We start from the raw sequence: 26,703 nt of genomic DNA on the forward strand, positions 1-26,703 counted from the left end.
AATTCCACAGTTATATTTAATTATCTAAATAACTTGGTGAACTCTGTTATAGGTTTCTTGTACTCCAGTTTTCTGGAGTTTCTCACCTTTTCACTTAATAGTTTCTAAATAAGCATCAGCACTTTTAGACTCTAGCTCTTACTTTGCTGTTGATCAGTCACCATTTTGGTTCGTAGTTTTAATAGGTTTTTTTATGCTTACAGAACTGCATTATTTTATAAAATTGGTTCTGATTAACAGAAATAATACATTGGAAGAAATACTATAAAGTAGATCTGGGATTTCTCCTACCATGATATAGAAACACATCAGAGAGTGTAGTACATAGAACTGACAGCTTTTGAGCAGATAATCTACATATGCTGCATGTGGTAATGGATTAGTGAACAGTGGGACTTAACACAGATAATTTTTGTTAATAAAATTTTTATTTCATTATCCTTGCATTTATTAACAATTGTCAGATTTAACAGTTCTTTCACAAATTAAGTCCTTGATTCTGCTGTATACTGAAATAAAGATACAATAAAAGTTCTTCCAGCAAGTGCAGGGTTTGGTAAGGTGACAAGAATTTTTTCGGAAAACAGGAATGGGACGGTATGGCACAGTACTTGCAGTGTTTCTCCTGATTAGGCTTTGGGCTCGTTTTCTGTCATGATGAGACTAGACCATATAAGGACCATTTACTTGCAGCCTGCCCAAGTTTCCCATATGGCAGGAAGGCTGTCCACAGTAGCTGTGTTAATGTAGCTGAATTGCTTGTTTTGGAACTGGCTCGCATCTGGTCAGCTCTGAATGTAAGCAGTGAGCTTTTCTCTTGTCTTGGAGAGGCTGCGTAGACATGTGCATGTTATACCTGATATTCTGCAGTCTTGACTCAGAGGAGGTAGAACATTGAAAGGGATGATACAGTGATTTTTTTTTTTTTTTTCTGTGATCATGGCATACATTTAATTTTACAGTAAAAGATGCCTATACATGTTTTCAAAAATCTCCATTTGTACAATCAGAAGTGAAACACTGAACAAAAGCATGTTATTCCAAATGTTTAATTGGCTTTGAAAAATACAAAAAACAGCTTTAAAGAAGCAGGCTATACATGTATGCTTTTTCATAGAAATAAGAAATGGGTGATGTGGCTTGTTCTGTTTTATATCTGTTTTATTTAGGCTCAGCAGTTCAAATACAAAGTCATGTTCCGAGAACCAGACACTTGGTGGAAGTTTAAACCAAAAGAACTTGAAAGGTAAGAATGTAAAGGAGAATTTCATATTAGATTGTATACCTTTCACAGTCTATAAAGTATGATTTTTAAAAAGGTATCGCTTAGTACAGTAGCTGGTGAAGTAGCAAGATATCAGTCAAGATTTTTGTGATAATAAGTAGCTTTTTAATAATTTTTCTTCTACAATACTAACTTTTATGGGATTTTATATGTGTTACAAGATTTTTTTTTTCTGTCACTTTAATTACATACAAAAGATACTGTTAGCAATACATATTATGTAATGTTTTCATGACTGCAATTCTTTTGCATTTAAGGTACAGTGGCTGCTCCTTTGAGTTCCTGAGGTTGCAAAATGACGTCAGGTTGGGGCTGGGTTTGCATCCAGCTGGTCTGTTGCCTTACTTGAAATGTTTCTGCTGTCACTGAGTTTAAGGCAATCAACACCTCATGGCCTGAGAGTGACAAACCCCTGTGCATCACCATTGTTGTTTACCTCTGCTTTAGCAGGACCTTCCACACAGTCATAGAGCCATTACTTAGAGCCAAAATAGGCAAGACATAAACCCTATGTAAGTGAATAAGGTAGCTAGAAAATTGGCTGGATGCCAGGTTCAAAGGGTATGATCAGTGGTTCAGAGTCCAAGAGGAGGCAGATGCCCTTTAGGATAGTGGTTCAGAGTCCAAGAGGAGGCTGAGGCCCTCTAGGATGAATAATACTACAGCTGCTACTATTTAATGTCCTTTTTATGACTTGGATGCTGGGGCAGAGTGCACTCTCAGCAGATCTGCAGATGATACTGAATTGAGCAACAGTAGTTTGTTCAGCCTTAAGAGGAGAATGTTAAGGAAGGATCATATTGTTGTCTTCAGCTAACTTTTGAGAGGTTATAGAGAAGACTAAAAAGATCTCTTCTGAGAATTGTGCAGGGATAGGACAAAACAAACATAAGCAAGTTGGAACTTTGGAAATTTTGATTACATAAAAAAAACCCCAAACTTACTTTGAGGTCAGGCACTGAAAGAGTTTGCCCATAGAGTTTGTAGACTTTCAGTCATTGGGGATATTAAAAAATTGACAAGACAAAGCTCTGTACAAGCTGTAAGTAGGGGGTTGGACTATGTGACCTCCAGAGGTCCCTTTCAACATATAAATTATTTTGTGATTTCATAATATCTGTTGTCATCTGAATTTGCATGCTTAGCTTAAGGTTGGCCACTTTTCAAGCAAGGCAAGGAAGATTATTTTCTTTCCTAAAATAGAACTTGAATATTTTCTCCTGTACCCTTGATTTCTGTTTTGCCATCCTTGGCAGGATTCACTTGTTTTGGGTTGAACTGCTGCAGAGCACGTAGCTAGTTGGTGTTGTAACAGAGTCGGTGAAAATTTCTAGCCAAAGGATGTCCAAATAATAGGTGAACAGGTTTTCCTCAAGGCTCAAGGAGTTCTTAGATTAGCAAAACCAGAAAAGGAAGACTGAATTCAGAAATCTTCCATACCCAGTTTGATACCCTGCATCACTGTCAAGATCTGATATGGTGTGTTTCTGATACTCGAAGATGATGTGTTATTGGTACAGTTTTAGACTTCAGTATTGAGAAAAACATCCTATTGCAGAACAGGGCCACCAGGTGGGGTGGAGAAGTCAAGTGGAGCAGCGATTTGTCTGGAATGCCTAAGTGCACTGATACGGAAGGAATTGCTGTTTCACAGCTTTCGCCCTGGCCCCCTGAATTCTCTGGTTAGCCTTGCTGTAAACGTACTAAATTATTCTCTTCTCTCATTGTAGTATACAAATCTGAAATATTTCTTTTTCAAATTTTTCTTTTTTAATCATAGGCGAAACATTCATGGTGTATCTAAAGAAAAGATCAAAAGAATGTTGGAACGGTATGAACACTGCCTTACTGTTAGTTCAATATTGGATTCTTCAGTCCCAGACAAATCAGAAGCTGCTGGCTGGATTGAAGATCCTTGTCAGGAGGAAAGCCATAGGTTAGATCCTTTTAGTAGCTTTGTAGTCTCAAAGAGAAGGCTAAAAATTCAAACTTCATAGCAATGGAACCTGGATAATGCTGTTGAACAGTGAATGCATTAAAAAAAATAGTTCAATAATAAAAATAAATACACTACATAGTTTCCTTAATTTTTAAGAATTTCAGGATTTCTAGAAATGAGCAGTCAAGGGATCTAGTAAACTAACTGATGCTTTTTGAAAACCTCCTAATATGGATGTGTGTTATTTTTCAATTAGCCAATCTTGATTGACTTTCTCTTATCTTAGAAATGTGCTGTTGGATGTATGTTGTAGATACAAAACACTTAAAATCTAGAAAATGCTTTTCAGAAGAATGTGGTCCCAAATACAAGCAACTTACTATACAAAACACTTAAAATCTATAAAATGCTTTTCAGAAGAACGTAGTCACAACTACAAGCAAGTTACTATTTCTGAGTCTGTGTGTTGGTATTAAATGATGTCTTTGTGGTTCATGCAGTAGTAACAAGTTATCTAGTTGCTCTTGAGTATATTTAATGTAGACTTGTCTAGATTTGTGTTGGTTGTATACAGGACTATTTTGCAGTGGCTAATCTGAATAATGCTGTATATGCATTATAATAATAGGAAATCAGATTTTATTGTAGTTATTTCATTTGGTTTTTGCATGCTTAATGTATTTGAAATGAAGTGGGCACTGATAATTAATGGTATGTAGTTGATCGTGAAAAATGGTATGACAAGAAATGGCACGTCCTCTCCTAGTTAACTGCTAGACTTTCTGTAGCATTGAACTATCAGGAGAGAGCAACAATCATTAAATAAAAGCATATTCACCAGGTTTGCTGATCTGAAGGAGGCAATGTCTGGCAGCATAGTGCTTCAGTACATAACTAAATGCTGGGAATGGTGGAAAATAGACTCCTAAGAAAATATTCTTAGCTCCGTGCTGAAGTAAAAAAGGGATACTTACCAAGGAAACTTCCACTTTGCTTAGCTCCTCCTTTTTTAGAAAGGAGTGTTGAGGTTAGGGCTAAGTCATCTTAAATTTGTTTTCCTCTCACTAGAGTTTTCCAGTTGGATGATTAGTATCCTAAAAGGTGGTTTCAGGTCTGTAATTTGAAACTATTAAATAGCCAAGCCAAAACTAAAAATGTGCACAAGTACTTAAAGAAGGTTTGAAATGGGTTTATCTTTCATTACAATTTGTCTTTCAGAAAGAGAGAGGCACATTCTGATGTAAAGGAAGAAAAACCTTTTGCTTCTGATGTGGAGCCTCTTGAATTAGCTGAATATGATAAATCTTTTCCCAGTACTTCTCTAACATTAGAAAGTAACTGTGATCCTGAACGTTTTCAGAAAGAGGAAAAAGAAATGGAACATAACTCAGTGGAACACAATTCTGAGAACAGCACGGTTCAAGATGACTTGAATGTTTATTTATCAGATTGTGTAGTAAAAAAACTGCCCTTGGAGAAGAAAGAAGAAAAGGGAGAAAAAATAGAAGAAAATACTGGAACAGAAATGGATGAGGTTGATGTGACCACAACTGAAGAGACTCTGTGCTTGCATACAGGAGGAGTTGGGGAACACGGTGATAACAACATTCTCAAAGTTCAAACTGAAGTTGAACAATCTGGCAAAATATGTATGGAACCAAAGTCAACACAAAGTAGTAATGTAGTGGAACCAAGCAGTTCAGCTTTTGACATGTCAGGAAAACCAGAACTACTAAACTTTCTGGGTGACTGGCCTGTAGAACAAACAATGGGACAGAGAGTCAAAAGAGCTAGAAGACTAGAAAAATCTTCCCTGAAAAGCGATAAGGAAGGTAAAACTCCCAGTAAACAGCATTCTGAGTTAGGTAAAGAGCAAGCAGGCCTGCCTGGGACCTGTACTGTTGAAAAAGGACATGAGGAAGAAAATCTAGCCTCTAGCTGTTCCTCTGTTAGTTCAGATAAGGTTACACTGGAATTGCAAATGATAGGACATTGGCCTGCCTCAGGCTCATTAGAACAGAGACAACAAAGGTCAAGGAGAACGAGAAAGACAAGTCTAAATCAGTCCGATGAAGGTAGAAATACTGAAGGTGACATTAATAGAAGTGCTCTTGAGACTGTTGATGTGCTTCGTGGGACACCTGTGAACACTGCAGAGCAACCGGACGCAAAGAGTTTGCATATGCACCAACCTGAAACGGTAGCTAGTGAAGCAGTAGGTGAGAAAAAACCCCAGCAAAATAAGAGAATGAGAAAACATCACAAATTAGCCCTCACTTTTACAAACAACAATTTGCCCCATCCCAAAGAAGAACACTTCTCTGTGCTTAACTCAGCAGAAGAGAAACAGGACATACGCTCAGGTAGGCAAAAAAGTAACCATTCACAGACTGAGTCACAGGACTTTGCTCTCCTGTGGAGATTAGAAAAGAAAATGCTTTTTCCCGAGACTACCAAAGTATTGCATGGCAGACTAGATGGCTTCAAACCCAAAGACGTAGATAATGTCTCAGAGTCTCAGGAAAAAATACCCTATCGAGTTACATATGATAAAAGTACATTTGTGGAAGAGAGTGAACTTAGCAATATTGATGAGTCTGAAAAGCTAAATATGCTATGTAAGCTCTTTGAGTCTGTTTCATTTGAAGCTCTGAAAGATCTGTATGAAAGATGTAACAAAGACATAGACTGGGCCACAGGTCTGCTGTTAGACTCTGATGAAAAGTTATGCAAAGATGTTGATACTGAATGCTTTCACGTAAGAGAAGCTGAGCCAGTTGTTGCAGACCTTGATTTCAAGGCAAGTACAAACTACGGTGAGAATCTCAAAGACTGCGAACAAATGCCACAAATAATTGGGACTGGTGATATCTCTGAGCCTTCAGAAGACAAAAACTCATCACTCAGCATTGCAGAAAGTAGGGCTACCAAGGCAACTGTGACAGATGCTGATGTGTCTGACTCATTGACTGCTGCCTCACTCACTGAATGATTCGGCGGAACTGAAAAATTCTGGAGATGCAGCCCCTAGAACTGACGCAGGCAGCTCAGCAGCAAGTATAGAGCTGTCCATTTCAGGAAAGCAGAAAGTAGAGTCTGAGAGTCCTGCTGAAGAAACTATAAATAAGCCATCAGTCTCACAACTTGATGCAGGTTTCTGTATACCCATGACTTTGCCTCATGGTCCTAACACAACTTCTACCAATTTTAAATTTGAATTAAATAACGAAAGTGACAGTAACCCTTCAGAAAGCAATGCAGAGAATTCCAAAGTGAGTGCTTTGTTACTAGAAATGGATCATGCACCTCTGGTTGACCCTAGGAGTGATAAAGAACTAGAGATGGATAAAGAAACCCAGGGGAGTTCCAGGGAGACACGTGGTAAAGAAGAAATCGAAACTCCCAGCATTCATGAAGCTAAAGTCAAGATACAAAGCCCTATACCAGCATCACGTGCAGCCTTCAATATAGATTGCCTAGAACTAACATTACCTCCTGAACTGGCACTCCAATTGAAAGAAATATTTGGGCCTGTTGGCATTGATGCAGGTATGGGCATAATTATATCCATATTTTTATGAAAAAACTCACTTTGGGTAAGAAAAGCTTTCTTCCTTTACCTGTGCTTTTTCCCCTGTTGAGTTGTTAATGCAAAAATGGAACTGAACTAGGCATGGCATAAAATATAAATGCAGTAGTGCTACCTTCTGCCTTTGTCTTTTTGTACGTGCAAATACTTTAATAAGAAAATATATTGGCTTATTTGCATTTTGAGCCTATATTCAAACTCTGAAGGGATATTAAGATGATGAGGAAGATGCAAATTATGACTGGTTAGGAAAAAAGGAAAAAAAAGAAAGCTTTAGGCATTGGTTAAATTGGGGAAAGAGAAGATGAATGGTTTAGAGAGAAGATAAAGTGCGGCTATACTTAAAAGATGAAACCAGACTAGTCTGCTCAGAGACTATGATGAAGGAAGCTGTAAGCAGCTTGAATGTGCATCACAAAAGTTAAACTGATAGAAGAAAGAAGAAAAGAAAACACAAGTAATATATAGCTTGTTTGGTTTCTCTCTTTTTTTTTTTTTTCTCCTGAAGATTACTTGATGTGAAACCCTGGATACCTGATTTATTGGTTGGTTTGACTGCTGGCCTCTTTGCCTTCCAAGCTTACCTCCTCCAAAAAAAAGTTTGTTTTTGTTAGCAGAAAGGTGTTTTATTGTGTCTGAAATATGCCCTGCCTTTTTATTTGATACATAGGTACTTCTGGTCTTTTTATTTTTGAAAGGGTGAGAAACAATATCAGAAAGATTTTTTAGGGAAAAGATGTATCATTATGATACCACAATAATTCCTGCCATTTCCTTTAGAATTAGAGGGAATACTCTGAGTTCATGTGTGTCATGGTTTAACCTCAGCCACCAACTAAGCACCATGCAGCTGCTCACTCACTCTCCCCACCCCCACCCAGTGGGGTGGAGGAGGGAATCGGAAGGAAAAAGGTAAAACTCGTGGGTTGAGATAAGAACAGTTTAATACAACAGAAAGGAGGAAACTAATAATAATATGATAACAATAATAAAATGACAATAATAATAATAAAAGGATAGGAATATACAAAACAAGTGATGCAAAAGGCGTTTCTCACCATTGCCGACCATGCCCAGTTAGTTCCTAAGAGCGATCCCCCCAGGCTGTCCCCTGTTTATATACGATGACATCACATGGTATAGAATACCCCTTTTGGCCACAGTTTGGGTCAGCTGCCCTGGCTGTGTCCCCTCCTAACTTCTTGTGCCCCTCCAGCCTTCTTGCTGGCTGGGCATCAGAAGCTGAAAAATCCTTGACTTAGTCTAAACACTACTGAGCAACAACTGAAAACATCAGTGTGTTATCAACATTCTCCTCATACTGAATCCAAAATATAGCACTGTACCAGCTACTAGAAGGAAAATTAACTCTGTCCCAGCTGAAACCAGGATAGTGTGTTTGAAAGGAGGGGTGTGACTGCTGTTGGGCAGTGGCGAGTATGCTGTGTTACATAAAAGCAGTTGCATGTGGATTGCAATAAAATAGGGAGAATCACAGTTTCAGGAATGAAACTGTGGTTGTAAATTAACAGTGGCTTTGTAAAAGAAGGTTCTGCTAGAAAAATGGAAAAAAGGAAGAAAAATGTAGTTGTTCAGGTAGTCATATTTCAACAAGATACAATTAATGTTAACTTGTTTTTTCCTACCCTTTCTGAGTTTTTGAACACCAGATAATTAATTCTGTGTGGAATGCTTTTTTTTCTTTTTTTTTTTTTTAAACTTGGCAGTTGCTGAAGTTTTTTTCAGGCATGACAGTTTGTGCAAAATCTCTAGAATTCAAATCAGTGTCTAGGCTACTGTACTTTAATTGCTTAGATACATTTTTATAGAATGCTTTAATGAATATATTTTCTTTCTTCCATAAGGATCACTAACTGTTGAGGATTGTGTGGTTCATATTGATCTGAATTTGGCAAAAGTGATTCATGAAAAATGGAAAGAATCTATTCTGGTTAGTAGATTTCTTGCTTAGGATATGGTATGGCATGCTTGTGCTTTGTCAGATCATTTGTCTCCTTATGTCTTGGTCTAAATGTGTAAGATGTAAGTATCTTTGCAAGAATAATGATAAAATACAACAGTAGTTTGTAAAATATGTGGAGTATAGCAACATGTCATAATCATCAGAACTGTTGAAAGACATTTTAAGGGATGAAGAAACTGCATGAGTGCCTCATCATAAAACCAAGTTTCTTAAAGAAGGATCATAATGCATAATTTCACTACAAGATTGATCAAAAATTCCACTGGCCAAAAATCCTTACTGGCTTTTGGACATGTAAGAAGAGTTCTTTTATGAATAATAATGTATACAGAACATTTCCATGTATATTAATTGAGAATAGTTCTCTAACCTCTGTTCCTTCGTAGCCTTATGAAACTTGGAATGCTTTTTAGCAAAATTTTTGTTTGGTTTATTTAATTAAGGTTATGAAATCATAGCAATGGCCCATGTTCCTCTAGTTTGATGTGTTTTTGGAGAGAGAGTTCTGTCTTCTAAACTTCACTTCGTAATTATTTTTCTTAAATATATTTCTTTTAAAATATCCAATCTGAGAAATACTGTGAGACATTATTTTGGAGCTGGTTTACTCAGAAGCTAACACTTGTGAAGTTTCACTGCAAAATTTATAGCTTGCTTGTAACATTCATGGTTTTACTATTTTTATTTAGAAGCGTCAGAGGAGAGATGAATCACATAAGTTGTCTGCAGAAGGTATGTTACGTATTTCTCTTAACTGTAAAAATATTTAATTCTCATTATAAAAATATTTTATTGTTTGAAACGTCAGTAAGGTTGCAAATATTCTGTCTGTTGAAAAATGATGGATTCATTTATTAAGCTAAGCTTTTATTTATTGCGCTTGGTTCCATTTACCATTTTCTTACGGAGGTGTGGGGGGGGGAAGGAAGTTAATTATAAGCAGAATCACTAGTCCCAGGTAGATGCAAGCAAAAAGCCTATCATTTTGTGTACTTCAGAGAACCTAAAGAGAAGCTCTGGTTGGATCAGACAGCTGTTTGGCAGGATTTATGTAATCTCTGTGGCAAGTAAAGGTGTGGCCAGAGAATTACTAGCAGAGTACGATTTCTGCTGGTGAGGCAAGGAGGTCAGGAATACAACATTCACACGTTGTTGTCCTTGTCAGAGAAATTGATTGTAGCAGGAAGATATATGTCCTTGTTCAAAAAGTGTTAACATCTCTGGCAATCTAGTTTTCATTCAGCTTCCAGAAGAAATGTCCCTCTACAGTAGAACCCCACTTCTCTTGCATGGGACCTGGGTGAAGACTTGGATTGCTGTGTGGGTGCAAACTCTCCACGCGAATGACCAAACAGTGCTGTTAGCATTAACTTGTAGAAGTGTAAAACCAGATTGTTAAGCATTTGTCCTTAAGTTGTAGAGGAAAGGCAGGTAAACGTGTAAATACACAAGTCAATAATTCTCTTATAAACGCAAACAAACCTCCCCACTTAACTTACATGCAAGGTAGTTTACAGCTGTAAGATATGTCTTGGCACTTGAGAATTTGGTGAGGGAGTTTGATGGTTTTACTTTTGTTTTTTAAAATAGACAAAGATCGTCAGACAGTCTTTGGAAAATAGAAGTGAGGAAGGTGAAAACTGTGTGTTGTTTTCTGGTTTAGCATTAATAATATTGTTTTAAAAAAACCCAAACTATCTAGTTTGAAAAACTTACCTTAATTATTTTGTCTTTGCTTGTATAAATAAGCTAATAATTGTTTTGTCACCTCATTTTTATTGCTTTTGAAGGTCCTACTGTGATTCAGCAGATAGATACAGATGACTCAGAAATGCTGTTATCTCACAATGCAGACAGTAAAATCCAGAAGAAGAAAATGAGCTGGGTTTTGGGCTCATCTAATGACATACAGACTAGAAAACCAGCAACATCAGATGTTTTTCCTTTTATGGATCACTGGAATGCTCAGATTCAGAAAGTTTCTCTAAGACAAATAATTTCAGAAGAAATAGCTATCCAGGAGAAACAGGATCTGGTATGGATAGCACCAGTTTTTTATGCAGTTTAAATTCATTACTGTTAATGAAACAGAGTATGTCTTAGCTGTTGACTCATCTTTGTGCTGCTGATTACAGCCTGAATTTGTGAGACAAATGCATGCCAATTAGTATTGTTGATTACTGTGATACAGGAGTTTGCTTGTGGTAGGTGTTTCTGATTTAAAAATATAAATCTCATTTTAAAATGTAATATTTTGATTGTTTCACAAACAGATCATGGTGCATTTCACTATACAGGTTAGCGTTTGTGTTTGGTTGAATTGCTTTTTGATTGCTCACCTAAAACCAAAAATCAAAGTGTGATTTCCCACACTTTTTATTGGGAAAGCAACATCAAAAAAAGTTCTTAATTAGCTCCATGCCTTGTTTGTTTAGAAGTAGTTTGAATTGATTTTAGTATTTTTTTTGTAAGGAGAACCCACAACATTCCTAACAGATGAGACATTAAGAGAAGTACTTGAGGTTAATCTCAAAGAGGTTTCTGTAACCTGTCAGAAAATAGTTATTTTAAAATATATTTTTATTAATTCTGTATCTTCCACACAGTTCCCATACTGTGTCTCGTCGGTGTGTGCATAATGCTGCCCTCTACTGCCTGGCAGTTGTTCAGAACAGGCATTTTTATTTGTAATTGTGTCTGATAAGTAGTTGTCCTAAAAAAAAGGAGCTTTGTTTCTACTGGTATGGAAAGTTGGATGGATTAGCCTGTACTTTGAAAGAATGGCTTGTGGATTCTTTCTTTGAACTGCATGTATGTGGCTTACTGATAATAACAACTGTGATGTCTGCAGCTTTATTTTCAGTTTGGATTCATGGAGCTTGGCTTTGTTTTGACCACTTCTCCCCTGCCCCCCCCCCCCGCCCCGAGCATTGGAATGATCAGTCCAATTTATTCTGGGCTATAATTATGTTTTCTTCTCAGCATGACTTCACAAATATGAATATTTATACACCAAAACAAATTTGTTTACGCTGTTTAATAATAAAATGTTGTTTCAACCCCAGGCCCTCTATAAATATAGAGAGGTGGACTTTGCACAAGCTTAGCATTGGACTAGATAGACTAGCAGGGAATGCATTCCAAAACTTAAATTCCTCCTAAAAAAATCCTCCTTTTGCTTTGTCCAAGTTATGAGGGAGCTCCAGATGAGTCACTTCAAATGATTACAGAGTACTGCAGTGGTGTATAATACAACTCACCTGTCCCTACTTTATTCTTATCAAATCAGTGTGGCAGGCTGATATTGGCATGTTGTCGTTGCTGTGGGTGCATACCTACTGAGTAGATATTTTTTGAAATCTTAACTAAATAAAGTTGGATTGGCTCTGCTGTTACTATATTTTGTTCTAATCAAGAACTTGTAATATTTTTCCTTTGTCTTCTGGGTAGAATCGTGTTCCTTCTATGGTTAGAAAAGACTGTGCCGCTAAACTAAAGGAGAAGCAACTTTTTGAGATGTTTCCAACTATGAATCAAAATTTCTTAATGGATGTCTTCAAGGACAACAAGTAAGAAATCTTTAAAGTTCTTTGAAAAAATGGTACTCGGTAACAGTCTATAGTGCACAGTTACTGTCTTAAATATTAATTAAGATACTGCTAAAGAATGGCTTTTTCCAAACTAGCACGTTTTTTGTAGATCTAAATAAAGGCAAAATTAGATGGCCTTAAAAGCAAAAAGGGCATAAAAACTGTATGTGTAGCCTTGTTTCTTTTTTGGGGAGTAGACAGTTTATCCCATTGGGAGAATGTCTCTGGCTATTGACCTCTGACTGACTGTCAGTGGAACTGCATATTTGCTCTAGAGCTGAGGTTTAAATTAAGTGGGAGAAATTAGTGGGGGTGGTAATACTGGGTTCACAGAAAATGGCGGCTGCCCAAGAGGAAAACTACCATCACCTGATGGTAGCTGTGAGTACTTTCCTGGTTAATACAGCAGCTCTGAAGGAGTGAGCCATCTCTCTATATCTTCCTGCTGACATTCTCTTTCTCTCTTCTGCATTATATTTCTGGGGTATGTGGCTACCTTCTTAAATCCAAGTTCCTGAGAACTGAGCTTTTTTTTTTTTCAAGAGAAGCTTCTTTTTTCGTGCTTGGCCAATTGAATGTCTGTCTCTATATACGGGTTTGCATGCCTACTTGTCAGTCTTTCTGCTTGTCCATGTTGTTATCAAAACCTTTCCTTATGGGATGTTTAAAATATGTCTTTCATCCATCTCTATAGCTCAAACGTTTCACCATCTCTTGTTTTTTACATTCTAAATTCTCTTCATACTGTTGCCTTTCCCAAAATCTATCTTTACTTTTGATCAGTCTTCCTCTTGTCTGCTTAATGAACAGCAAGAAGAATAAAGAAGAAGGAGGGCTTATTAGAAATCTGATGGCAACTCATGTCCTATTCTTATTTCATTAAATTTAATAACAAAGCTTGACTGGAAATACGAGGATTTTCCTGCATAATGGTTTCAGAAAACGGAGCTACTTTTAAACTAGTTTGTACTACCTAACCCTGACCAGAGAAATTTAAGATGAACTAACTTATCCAGCCCCAAAAGCAGTGTTTACTTCTAAACTAATGTCTGTTTGATTAAGGTAGGGTGCAATTTACTTCAGTATTTCGTTGTCCTTTTAATATTCAAGTGCTCCTCAAGTACATTTCAACCAACCAAGACTGCATGTGTGTTGATGCCAGTAATGCAGTACAGTGAGTCCGCAAGCCTTTCTGTAATAAGGTGGAAACCTCCATTCCAATGCTTTATTTCCATTGTCATCTAGTTCTATAACAATATCAAGGTTTGTAATATGCATTTTAATAAATGTAGCAGCTATTAACGTATTTGTAAAGTCACAGATTTTACTTATCCTTTACAGCTACTCTTTAGAACAAACTGAACAGTTTCTGAACTGTGTTCTGGAGGCAGATCCTGTAAAAACAGTTATAGCTCAAGACAGTGTTCAGCAAAATGAAATTGTTTCTTCCTACAGTGCTGCAAAGAACCGGGAGAAGAAGGTATTTTTATTTTTTGAAAATAGTAGTTACTAACATATCCAAAGTTATGTTAATGAAGACACCCTACGATGCATACTTAGCTTCAACATTGCAAATTCCTACAGGCAAAAAAAAGTAAGGAAGAGGATGATCCTTTGAGTGAAAAATTTCAAGAATTTGAGTATCCACAATATGATGACTTAAGAGCAGAAGCTTTTTGTCACCAGCAAAAGAGACAGGAATGTTTGAAAAAGGCTGGGGAGGCCTATCGCATGGGTATGAAGCCTGTGGCAGCATTTTATGCACATCAGGTAAATGTAAATGTTGTGCTTTTTGCCTGATTTTGGAAAGGTACTTAAATACTGAATTGTAAGTGATAAGAAAAACATTGTGCCTACTAGAGTTGATTAATTTGCTCAATTACTGTTCCATGTGTGATTGTTATATTGAGAATCACGTTACAAGTAAACTCCCTTTCACTAGTAATGATGCTGATACAGGAAGCTAGTGTAACCAAATTCAGTGCCAGACCTCATGAAAGATGATATTTAGTGCTTACACGTCACACATGCTTGTTTTCTCATAGATCTCACTCTCGCATCCACGTACTTGTAAGCACCAAGATTTGTGTTCGTGTGGTCTGGCCAGGTTTACTCGTGTGACATGGACTGTAGCAAACACCAGTATTTGAATCCTCCGTATGACCCTTGGATTCCTCTTAATTGGTGATGAACTGTTTTTAGACACATCTTTTGTACTTTTTAGGAGTCAGACAGATATTAAGATGTGAACTTTTGCCTCAGAATCTTGCTTGCTTCATCCTTGATAAATCTTGGGCAAGATTGCTGCCTGCTGTCTTTACTTCCTCATTCTGACTATCTTTATGGCTACAGTCTGTCTTGGGTTGGGATAAATGAGGTGAGGTATGCCATGCTTTTTGCCATCCATCTGGTTTTGGAGTGTAGATCTGCTGCTGATCAGTGTTGTGTGCTCTGGCCTTGGAGCACAGGCTCTCTGGTCTTGATTCAAGCACATTTCTTGGTATATACCGGTATGATTACTGTTGATCATTGCTGTTGATCATATTCTTGATTATAAATATCAACTGTTCTTGTAACTGCTCCTGTACATTGGTTTCTCGGTGCCTTCGCATGAGACCCTTCCATTCACACCACTCTTAAAAATTCTGTTACAAATATCTTCAAAGACTATAGCTTTTTTCTGATCTAATAGCATATAAAAATTTGATAAGAATTCACATTATAGAAGCATTTAATTCTAAACTATGAATTGCATTATGACAGAACAAAAATATAATAACGAATCACTTGAATTTTCTTATCTTAAAAAAGCTTTCATGCAGTTGGTATAATGTATCACTCTAAATGTTTAGATTGTTACTATGCATGTAGGAAATACTGATTATCGGTCTTTATAATGAACTCTTTATGTTCTTGGTTTATATATTCTTGAAGTTTGGAGAGATTCTCAACGAAGGTCTCCATGCTTTTAAATAGAAATCTAGTTTCAAGTCCTTACTTTTGTTCTTGGTCAGAACGACAAGTACAGTCTGCAAATTTATTACATATTTTCTTTTAGGTAATAAAAAGGCAAACTAAGCTACCTTTATTCATGAAAAATACTTTATGCTTGGTGGCCTTAGCTGTCTTGGGAACCTCTGCAAGTGAGAGTTATGGGGCTGGTGTCTCTGGTCTGCCACTAATATACTTCAGATGAGCCATTTTAAGAAAGTAAGACAGGCTGTCACTTCTGTTCTTGTGAGCCCTTGTCAGTCCAATACCTGGAGTTAAGTCTTCCATTCCTTTTCAGACTGTGCCCACAGATCTTCAAAGACATAATTTGTTGCTTCAGTCTCTCAGATATTATCACTGCAAGGTTCATGGGAAATGGTACTTGTTCACTGTGTAATGTGAATAACCCTGTACTGTTCTTTACCCCTAATCCAATAGGGACTGTACTGACCTTGTTAGTCATAAAAGATCTGTCAAATGTATTAGGAGAGATAATAGGCAACTATTTAAAAAAAAAAAAAAAAAAAAGTAAAAAAAAAAGTAAGTGTTTGTCCTTGGCTTGTGTGATTTTTAGGGAATGCGTTCGGAAGAATTAACCTCAACTCTAACACTCAGCAGGTTTTTCCTGGGCTGTTGGGCAGTTTCTCTTATGTTGTTTCATTAAATTTTAGCAAAATACTTGCAGAAAGTAAAATTCTATTGTTAGAATAATAAATCTGAAAATCAGCATGGAGTGTAACTTTTTAGCTTATGTAAAGACCTTATGGTTTTGTGCCCTTTCTGGCTTTTTTTCTTTCTTGTAAGGCTTTTGTTATAATTTCTTCTTTGTGCCAGCTTTGAGTAGTTTCTTAAGAACAGATTTCATGAAATCTCCTTGTGAGTAGGTCTCACTGAGCCTCTTCCAGAAGTTCTGTTGTGATTATAAATTTTACTGCTTCAAACTGTGAGTTAAAAGCACCCTGCCAGTACTGTCATTTTGAACCCAACGACCAGTGTGGAGCTTAGATTATGTCTCGACATGTAATAGTTGCTGTGCTTCTGAATAAAGGGTCGTCTTCATGAGCAGAAGATGAAAGAAGCCAACCATGCTGCTGCTGTGCAAATCTTTGAGAAAGTAAATACTTCCTTGCTGCCTATGAATGTGTTGGATCTGCATGGTCTCCATGTGGATGAAGCTGTGAATCAGTTGTCCAGAGTGCTGCAGGAAAAAAGTGAAGGTAGGATTAAGCTCATAATTCTTGCCTCCTAAAAGTTATTCTCCTCATTTTCTACTAAGAACTCATGATGTATGGCAATATCAGAGGGAATGAATGTAATTTAATAACATGTAAAAACAACTGGCTTGTGTTTTATTTTCAAAGCTCCCCTATGGAATTGTTTTTCTTTGACATGGCAATGATTCTTTTTGCTCACTGTCTTGCCCCCCCGCCCCGTGCCTCTTTGTAAATCCTTCTGTTTTATCCTTTACATTTATTTTTTTTATTGAAGACTTGATTTATCCTTCCTGGCATTTTTAACAGAGGTGGTAACGCAAACATTTGTGTCATCTTTGCATTGTTTTGTCAGAACTATGTTGCTTTTTTAATCTTTAAAGAAAAATTATTATGTTGGAGTTCTAACCACAATGATTATACTGTCTTCAACTTTTACGTGAAAGTGTGCGATTTGAGCTATCTTTCAGAAACTTCCATATCGATTTGTCAGGAGGATCTCTTGAGATCAGAATACTGCTGCTTCCATAAATGTCATTTTGTGCAGTTTTGCTTGAGGGCTTGTTTTTTCTCCCAGTGGAGTGTTCAAGTACTTCGTGAGTGTTCTTGCTGTAAAAAGATACATTTGCTGCATTATTAGTTTACCCTATAAATTTAAGCACACTGGGAATGCTGTTATAAGAAATATTTCTTACGCAAGGTACTACTGCACAAAGCTAATTTTTTGAAACTTCTGCTCCACCCAGTAGAAACAAGTGTTCAGTGGGGCCTTAGATAATCCTTTCCTTTCAATATACATCAGCGATAATTAAATTGCATCATCTTGTGCTATTCCTAAAATGACGTCTGTATACTTTAAGCTGTAACCTAATGCTTTTTAGAGCTAAATTTCCTGAGCTGCACTTAAATCAGGAGTCCTGTAATGATGGTAGGGGCTCTCTGTTGAGTCCATTCATCTAAATCTAAAAAAAAAGTTCATTTCAGTGTGCATACATGGGAAAGGGATCAATACCAGGCACTTAGTGCTGGCAGAATTAACAGTAAACTAATATAAAACCTAAATAAAGTTAAGCAAAAGAGAGAAAGAGAGGGTAGTTGAGGAAAGATGTCATGTGAACTGATAATCTTGAACTGGCAAATCTTGGCTTGTTGTGAGAATCCAGTTTAATTTCTATTTTTTGCTCATTTTCAAACTCTTCATCACTTTAGGTTGCTGTGATCTGTGGGAGAAGAGCAATTTCTTTTGTTATCAGGGCTAGATGCCCTAATAAAGCTCATGTAATGTATTGATCTGTTGATTCATGTGCTCCAACATACCGGAAGTTAGTCCAAATAAGTGTGACTTAAATGTCAAAAACTGTGTGGATTTATATTTTCCTTCTTCTTCCTTTCGTTATCCAATAAAATATTATTTCTTTATTCACATTAATTTAAGATAAAATGTGAAACAGTAGAGAGAAGTGTTACTTAAAAATTAACTAAATTACACCCACCTCTTTTAATTTTGCAATTTTAATTTAGGATTCCAAGTGAAGATTAGATGATAGAAACAGTAAAGCTGCTAAGAAATTAGAAGGATTTTGTGATGATCACAACGTGTATTGGAAGCAATCTAGATTTAAAAAGCTTGACTATATTTTTTCAGAATATCTTTTTCCGAAGAGGGGAAAAATGGCTATGTTTATGTAAAAGATGCATAGCCAGCATGGGAAAGCAAAGTTCTAAATCACTGGTGAGATTTTTCAGAAGAATGGATGGAAAGGTTATACTGAATGCCAAGTCTCTGCTGAGGGAAAATTTTAACCGTTACAATCCCTGCTGTTACAGCGTACCAGCAGACTGGTGGTAAACCATATCTCTGTGTTATCACGGGAAGAGGAAGCCATAGTCAGGGAGGAGTTGCTCGCATCAGACCAGCAGCTATCAGATACCTCACAAGCCACAACTTCAGGTAAGTTTAGATTTTTGTTACTGATACATTTTTTTTCTTAACCCACATTTAACTAACTGAAAATTGAAGTTAGTTTTAGAATACTGTTAAACTACTAAAGAGATAAAGGCAGGTCTGCTGTTTCATAAATCGAATGCAATTGTGTGACACAAAACCATCTTATATGCGGCACCTATTAAATGATAGATCCTTTACTCTGAGATAGATGAAAACACTATAAATGAAACTTATCTAACATAGTTTAGTTGCATATTTCCATTCAAGGTTGCTAGCTTTACTGTGAAAAGTTGTTAAACCTGCTTTTTATTGGTCTCCAATACCTGCTTTAGCTCTCAGCTGCTTATGTGGGGCAGCAATTTAGCAAGTCTGGGCTGGCATCAGTGTGTTTGCTGCTTTTTCTTTACAGGTTTGTTTGAAGGTGACTGTGAAGGTGGGACTCAGAAATAGCAAAGGCCTCCCTTCCCATTTCCTTCTTTCTTGCTACAGAAGACAAGAGAGAAAATCTGTTTTGAAAGAAGAGGGAGTGAAAGGGGAGCAGGAAAAGAGGAGCAGAATGAATATAACCAGGAATATTGTGCAGTTTTTTTTTTTTTCTTTAAATCTTCCTTTAGTTCCTGCTGTTTTCCAGCTCTTCACCTCTCCAGACCCTGTAAAATCCTCCTTCACTGTCACATCCAGAGGACATAATGCTGATTTCCTGACTCTCACATGCATACTTGACTGAGAACCTTAGCACTTTCCGTATGTTTGATGAGGGCTGAAGGAGGTGATGGCATTGCATATAGCTTTCATGTCGAAGCTTCTTCTTTTCTCGTTTCACAGGTTCACAGAAATAAAACCAGGCTGCCTGAAAGTCATGCTGAATTGAAGGGTTGTCGAGAAGAGAAGAGGAATATAGAAGCTGAAATGTCAGATTACAGCTTAAAACATTTTGAACAACTGCAATAGTATTTTGTAATCTGTTTTAAAGGACGATATTTTATTAGAAATGGTCTCAATTTACAGCAAGTGGTTTTGTCAGTATGTTTCCAAGAAAATTTTTGTGTGGAATGGATCCTTTTTTGAACCTGCAAAAAGAAGACACAGGATTTGAAGTCTCAGAAATGCAGATTAAGAATTCTGCTGAGCAGTATATGATGTTTTAAAGGGAAGTAAAGGTACAATTTTTAAATATATCTGTCTTCTCAGCATACTCTATGTCTTTTGACCCTCACACATTTTAATTGCTGTGGATTCTCTGCTTTTAAAACATAGTACCTTCTATGAAGTTATTCTGTGATTCAGAACTTTGTGCTAAACCCTTCAGAAGAGCACAGGGGAGGTGGGAACTCAGCAACTACTGGTATTTCAAATTCGGTTACAGCGGAGTGCTAAGTATTTCTAGGTTTCTTCAAAAGTCTGATGTAGTCTTTTTTTAGTGGTTATTTTGTGATGAGTTGACCAGTTCTATTGTCCTTAATCCATTCTAAACTTCCCCCAATATTGATGGAAGTTGCATATAAAGGACTGTGCATTAAGACCAGCTGTGTGTTTGCTAATTTTGCAGACTTAACTGTGATCTATTAAAGGGCAAAATACAACGCTGTAGTTCAATCTCTACTTACACATAGCTAATACTGTAATTTTGCAGGAAATGCCCTTCTTTCAACATCTACTGGATTAAAAGTGTTTCTTCCTTTATGTCTTTTTAAATGGAGCAAATTGAGTACTGTTTCACTTTACAGGTGTCTAATAGTGACGTGTCTTCATTCTGTGTGTATTAAATTTGGTGATTTCCCTGTAGAAAATGATTGTCTGTGAGACATTTCAGATGTATTTTTAACATCAAAGTGAATGCTAATACGGCAGTAGTAATAGCCTAACTGGAAAATCTGGGAGTAGAAAAGTTATTCTGTTGGTGGTGGTGTTGCATCAGCATCTAGAAATACTTGTATAAAAAAACAAAACCAAAAAAAAACCCCCAAAAAGTCCCAGACAAAACCCCTCCAAAATTAAATATAAACATCTGTACTTTGGCAAGTGTTTCCAGTAAGCAATCAGAACATTTTTTTAATAGAAGTATCTTCTAGAATGCTTTACTACTTTTAATTATGTCTTTGGCTCTTAAAAGGCATACCAATTTTTTACTACAAACTATTTAATATTTGTTCTAAGTTTTTTTCAGAACAGGTGTGAGTTGTGTATGAGGAATAATATTAATAGGTTAAGGATAAATGGGAGGGGGTTTTAATTTTAAGCCTCTTTTGCAGTAAATTTTATCCGGGAACTACATGCACATAGAATTTGTTTATGAATCCATGTGTATGTGCATGTTCTGCCATTTGTGTGCATGGGTAGTAATAAGCAAGGAACTCTGAGAAAAGCTGTGCACAGAAATAGGTTTCACTTGAAAATGTGTCTAAGTTGCTGACAAACTGAAAGACATGATGTTTCCTGAATACCCATATTTACTGTAATATATACACAGTGAATGCAATGTATGGTAGACTTAAAAATGAGTTTGTCATGCTTCAACAGACACAATAATCTTTTCACGGTGATTTCAAGTGGAAGAATAGCTTGAATAATATTTAATCAAAGGGACTCATACTGGAATAATAGACTGTCATAACAGGTTTTATATTTTTTGTGGGTACTTAGTTCATCTGAATTGTGTCCCTTCTCTTTTTCTTTCTCTCTGGGCTGCTCTGGTAACCAGTGGGTGAAATACAAAAGATCTGTGCTCCCCAAACAGCACTAGCAGAGCTGTTTCTGCCACTGCACGATGTCCTGTGCGGTGAAGCCCACACTCCATCCTCTATGACAGTGCGTAAAATGGACTGAGATGTCATTTAGGCACTTGGACTCTAGACAGCAGTTTAGACTATCAGCTGTCCAGGGTTGCAGATGCTAGAATGCCTCAGCGGAGCTAGGATCTTTCTTTTGAACCAAGGAACTTCCTTCTACTCCTGACCAGGTTTTCCTTAGTACTACTGGTTATAACAAATGGAGATGCAGCTCTGTGGGGTAGTTCTTTAAAGCGTAGTCCCTGCTGGTTGGCCTGGGTGGCTGAGTTACCCAGCAAAGATCCCAGTGTATGCTCAGAAGTGTTGTGTGTTGAGCTGCTGAGTGCCCAAGCCCTACAGCAAACAGGGAAGTGCCAACACTTCTGGTTGTTTTGGGAGGGGGCCTGGTTCACTCAGCATGGTCATACCATTCCTGACATGGACAAAGACAGCTTAGATTTCAGTCAAAAGACGAGCAGAAAAAGTTGTTGTCTTGCCCATCTGTTCATCATAATCTAGTTGTTGACAAGTTTACCCTGGAGATGAGAAACGCAGCTTTTTACCTTCTTCTGGCCTAGCAAGGGGACAACAATTGTGCTTGTCTCACACTTCCCCAGAAAATGCTCTAACCGGTGTTCTCTTGAACAGGGGTATTCTTGAAGTCGCCACTTCCTGAGCCTCTTTCAAAATTGCCACTGCAAGCTAAAAATGCAAGATCAAGGGGACAAAAGAGATTAAAGAATAAAAAATTCATGAACAGTCTCTGGAAGAGGGCTAAGACTCTTCAGAAAATAAGCTGTTCCCACTGAGCTTCAATGTTGCTCCATACTATTTTTTCATCTCTTAGTCCTATTTGGATAAATGCATTAAAAATGCTTAGGGCAATACCTCAGCTCCACCCCTTATTAGGCGAGTTTGTTTTCTCCACTCTGTCAAAGTCAGCAGAGGAATACATAGCTTAAGAGCAATTTGGAGTACTTCTCTCTCTCCCCCTCTCTCTGTTGCCCCTTTGGGTACAGGTTGAAGTTCACTAAGGTACTCTGAATACCCTATCTGGTTAGAGGTTGATCATTCACCTGGTATAAATTGTTTGATTACAGGCTGAACTTTGATGGAAGACGATGGGTTAAAATCTTAACACAGGCAGAACCCATCTTGCCTTTATTGAAGTTAGTGACAGAGGCGCTATCAGCTTCAGCAACTCGGGGTGAGGCATTGCAGTTCCAACTCGGAGAAAATATTATGAGCTCAGCCTTTTTCTTCCATAGGAGCTTAAGCATGTGCTTAGAAGCTGTGCTGAGGTGGATACAGAATGGAGCAGAAGATCAGTGCACAGAGAGAAAGAAAGTAGACTTTTATTAGTAGGGATCTCCATGCCTTCAGCTACTTGCCAAACAGTCCAGAAAAAACCCACTGGACTTCTTGTATTTCTTTGACTGTTTTTATAATGTATAGTGGGATGAATTATATCAAATATAATTGCTTCAAAATGGTATTTCAAAGTAGGTCACATTTTAGAACTTCCAGATTTTCTGATGTCTTTTGCAGTTACATCAGTGAGCATTCTGAGGTACTGTGTAAATTCTGTATCATCTTATACTTTTAATTAAAGTAGCACTTAGCAGTATTGCCACCAGCACTCTGAAATAATGTGCGACTTAAAATACCTATTTTGTGTACCACTTTTTATTCTATTCTTCAACAGCATGTGGTTGTGATGACTGGTAGCCTTTAATATGTGACTTTTGGTTTCTTTTTTACAAAACATTTTAACATTTATCCCAATTTTTAATTTAGGAAACTTTATCCTTTTTTTAATACAAAATTTAATGCTCATGCTAGCATAGATGAGTAATCTTACAATAAAGAAAAAAAAAAGGCCCAGAGGTGCAATGAAGAAAGTTGTTCTCTGAAGTAATGTGAGTGTTTAAAAATATATTTCAGTTGATTATGAAAGTAGTAGGGCAAAAGTGATTTAAAAAAAAAATAAATTTCAAGATACCTTCATAATATTTCAATGACTTTGGCTTTTGCATTTAATAGTATGTGGTACAATTTTATTGAAACTTAATGTTTTTATAGGCCTATTGAAGGACACCTCAGGCAAAGTTTAACTGGCATTTTTTTTGTGGCTGTTGGAAACCATTGTGACTTGGGAATCCCCATTTAAACAATGTCCAGATGCTCTAGTCATAACCTAGAACATCACTAGAACTAGAACATCTGGAACATCACTGTTGTGAATATGTACAGTGTCAGAGAAGATCTTTACGTGCTTAGTAGAACATGTATTCTAGAAGGTTTTACTTGAGGTGAAATGTAAGCAATTTGTTACTTAATCTTGCCACAAAATATGGTGGGTAGACAAGAGAATAATTGTTGATAATGGCAAAGAAGGATCATCATAAATGTAATATGAGAAATTATACATAGACTTTATGTTACTGATGCTTATGTCTTCAAATGCAATTCACATTTCCAGAATAATACTGCCCTCTTTGCAGAGCTGAGGAGATGATAAGAGTATGAACATAGGAACACTGTAACAAAGAAGAGTTCATTGACTTACCACAATTCCCAAGTATCATGTTCTCTTAAGAAAACCCAAACAAAACCAACACAAAACCCAACCAAAGCCCAACTGTTCATGCTATTTCAGCTAAATAAACTGTGCAGAGGATTAATGAATTGTATGTGAATATGCATGTGAAAAGACCTAGTGTTGCAGCTACCAGTTGTAAAAGCTGTTAGGACCAGTACATTGGAAGATAGCAATGTCTGTTTTTAAATTAAAATTAAAAATGATTTTTTTATTTGTATAAAGTTGTAATTTTGCTGTTAACTATAACTTTCATTTTTTACTGAAATACAATTTTGTAATTTGCATTTAGAATTTCTAATGTGAAAAGGAATTTACAAAATCTAGTTTAATAAAGGATTTTTGCCACAAGTATAGCCTTCTCTCTTTCCTTGGAAGACTACATTTCAGCTTGTATCAAATTTTGTCAAATAGTAGTCTTGGAGTTCTGCATGAAAGCCACTTGCCTTGACTTCAGGATACCATCTGTAGAGAGATGAAGCAACCATCTGCAGGTGTTCAAAGGAACAGATTTGTGGCCTGATTTTAAGTGTTGCAAGTGGGAACTGAATGCTCACATTACTGAAAATGAGGGTCACAGTTTCAGATTTTTTTTGGCCTGAAGTAGCTGAAGAGATGCTGTTCAGGCCTAGCTTATTTTGTGGGAGAGTGAGGGCAGTGGTGTATGTCAAGGGGAGGGGCAGGTATGACCACTGTAAAGATGACAGTTTGGAGGAGGGAAGCGTTCTGGGTACACCTCATTAAGTAAGACTGCTTAGGTCAGGGGCAGTGACAGGTCGGATCCTGAGGAAGCACAATCGCTGTATCATTGTGGATTCAGAGCTAGTAAGCCTGGCTTTTCCCAAGCCTGCTCTGTGCAGATATTCCTGTGTCATGATCTGGAAGGGTGGAAAGACACCTGAAAGCAAAGTGCTGGCTAGAGTCCAGCCTATTTTATTAGCTCAGGTTCAGGACAAATGGCTTTGACCCAAGTTAACTGTTGCAGAGTCATAGGAATGACTTCGTTGCCTTGTAGCTTGGATAGACTGCAGAAACAAGCCAGGTTTGTGCATTTGCACAGCAAAGCCCTAACTAGTAAGCTGTTAAGAGATCAGGGAAAATGGGTTTTGGGAACACATGAAAGCTTGGCAGATGCTGGCTTAGATCTGACACGGCTGATTCTGAGCCACAGCTATTAGACCACAGAATTGGTGTCTGTTTGCATGTGTGCTCCTTGCTTACAGGACTCCCTGTTCTGGCAGTGTGGCTCAAGGTCCAGCTTGGGGATTAGTCTTTAAAATTGTGTTTTTAAACTGGAGGTACTGCTACTAGACTTGCGTTCTCTTTGGAGGCAGGACAGCTCTTCAACGTGGAGATGCTACTTGACTCCTACCGTTGCTAAAACAGTCTATCCTGATTGACCAGCTTCTGTTTCAGTTCATGCCCTTATTTCCTCTGTGTGCTGGGCTGGCTCTGAGCTCCTCTCTGCTTGCAGCTGGGAATTTTCTCCTCGACAGCGCTCAGGGGGTTTCTGAGAGTCCTCCCTATTTAAATATGAGAAGTAGAATATTTTAGTCTGTCCTTACTTATGGAAATTATTTGAACTTTAAGGCTGAAAATTGGAAGTTTGGTAAAATAAAAATATTTCTTGAGGCAAACAAATTTTCAGCCCAGATCATGAAAGTACAATCAAAGGTTTTGTCTGCTGGTGGAATGCATTGGGTAGCTTGACAATAGGTGGTGCCCTTGCCAATGGCATAGGGTGATGGTGGCAGGAGCTTTTACTGTGCCCTTACCAGAGCTGTTGTTTCTCTGTATGATGTGTGCTAAAGGATGTTATTACACATCACGTGCTGTTCGTTTCTTCCTCAGAGGGAGAATACTGTATTTGGAGGATTGTTTTGGTGACTTCTTTTTCTTCTTTACAGATGGGTGGGGTAGATTTTGTTTCCAAAATGTACTTGCTGCTCTGTGCTAAAGATGGGCAAGACAAGTTCATTTTTGCACTCAGATTTGAAGATGATAACGTTGGGGTTTTTCCTTTAGCTACCCTCTGTTGTTTTTTGTAGGTTAGTTGTCTGAATGCTTGGACAAATCAGTCTGGAGACTGACACAAAGACATTGTGCTGTTTGGTGAAGTCCTATGCCACTGTGGGTGTTGCTGGTGGCACAGAGTCTTCTTGAAAACCCTCATGGGGAAGGACCATCTTGATGTTGCTTGACTTTCTGCATTTGGCTGGGCTAGCAATGGCCTTCTCATTGGTTGCCATCATTAATTCTGTGGGATAGGTCAAGAGAGAAAGTTCCCCTTTTCCAATAGCCTGAGTGGTTTCTACACGGCATGGAGCTGGGAGGTGCTGCATGGGAGGTGCTCAGAGAGCCTGTCCCATGAACAGGGCCTGTGTTTGTCCTGAATGACAGTTAGGAGCTTCAGAGGATCTAGGAGTCTTTACCACCCCCTGGGCCAGTCTGCCCTGTGTCCCTGAGTGCTGGAGAGCCCTTGGAATGCTGAATCAGGTCTGCAGCCTTTCTCTCCCACACCTCAATGGAAAATATATCGGGGAGATGGTGAGGGAACCCTACAGGGCATGGAGATACCCTGTAAGCTGTAAGAACCTTGTGGGGAAGATCTATGGAGGCATGTAGATGGGCCACATCTAAGGGGCCATGTTGCCAGGTGCAGGCACAGGCCCTGAAAGATCTTTGGGGAAGGCCAGCTACTGGATCCAGGCCAGTATCAAGAGACAGCTGTGTTGAAGGAGAAAGGCCTATTATAGCATGAGGGGCTTTATACCGGAGGATGGAGGGTGGCTTGGAGTA

At 37.8% G+C, this 26,703-nt stretch overlaps 1 protein-coding gene across 1 annotated transcript in view; it reads left to right on the plus strand.

Moving 5' to 3' along the window:
• Positions 1-24,255, plus strand: part of N4BP2 (NEDD4 binding protein 2) — a 43,865-nt gene extending 19,610 nt beyond the window's left edge. Inside the window, 13 exon segments of the mRNA XM_030023454.2 lie at positions 1,170-1,246; positions 3,066-3,221; positions 4,443-6,201; positions 6,203-6,773; positions 8,679-8,764; positions 9,487-9,529; positions 10,588-10,832; positions 12,248-12,366; positions 13,729-13,867; positions 13,972-14,157; positions 16,427-16,595; positions 18,417-18,540; positions 19,363-24,255. Of these exon segments, the coding sequence (XP_029879314.1) occupies positions 1,170-1,246; positions 3,066-3,221; positions 4,443-6,201; positions 6,203-6,773; positions 8,679-8,764; positions 9,487-9,529; positions 10,588-10,832; positions 12,248-12,366; positions 13,729-13,867; positions 13,972-14,157; positions 16,427-16,595; positions 18,417-18,540; positions 19,363-19,408 (3,720 nt within the window). The 3' untranslated portion in view covers positions 19,409-24,255.
• The last annotated feature ends 2,448 nt before the right edge of the window (positions 24,256-26,703 follow it).

Source organism: Aquila chrysaetos, chromosome 1 (assembly GCF_900496995.4).
Source record: "Aquila chrysaetos chrysaetos chromosome 1, bAquChr1.4, whole genome shotgun sequence".
Classification (NCBI taxonomy): domain Eukaryota; kingdom Metazoa; phylum Chordata; class Aves; order Accipitriformes; family Accipitridae; genus Aquila; species Aquila chrysaetos.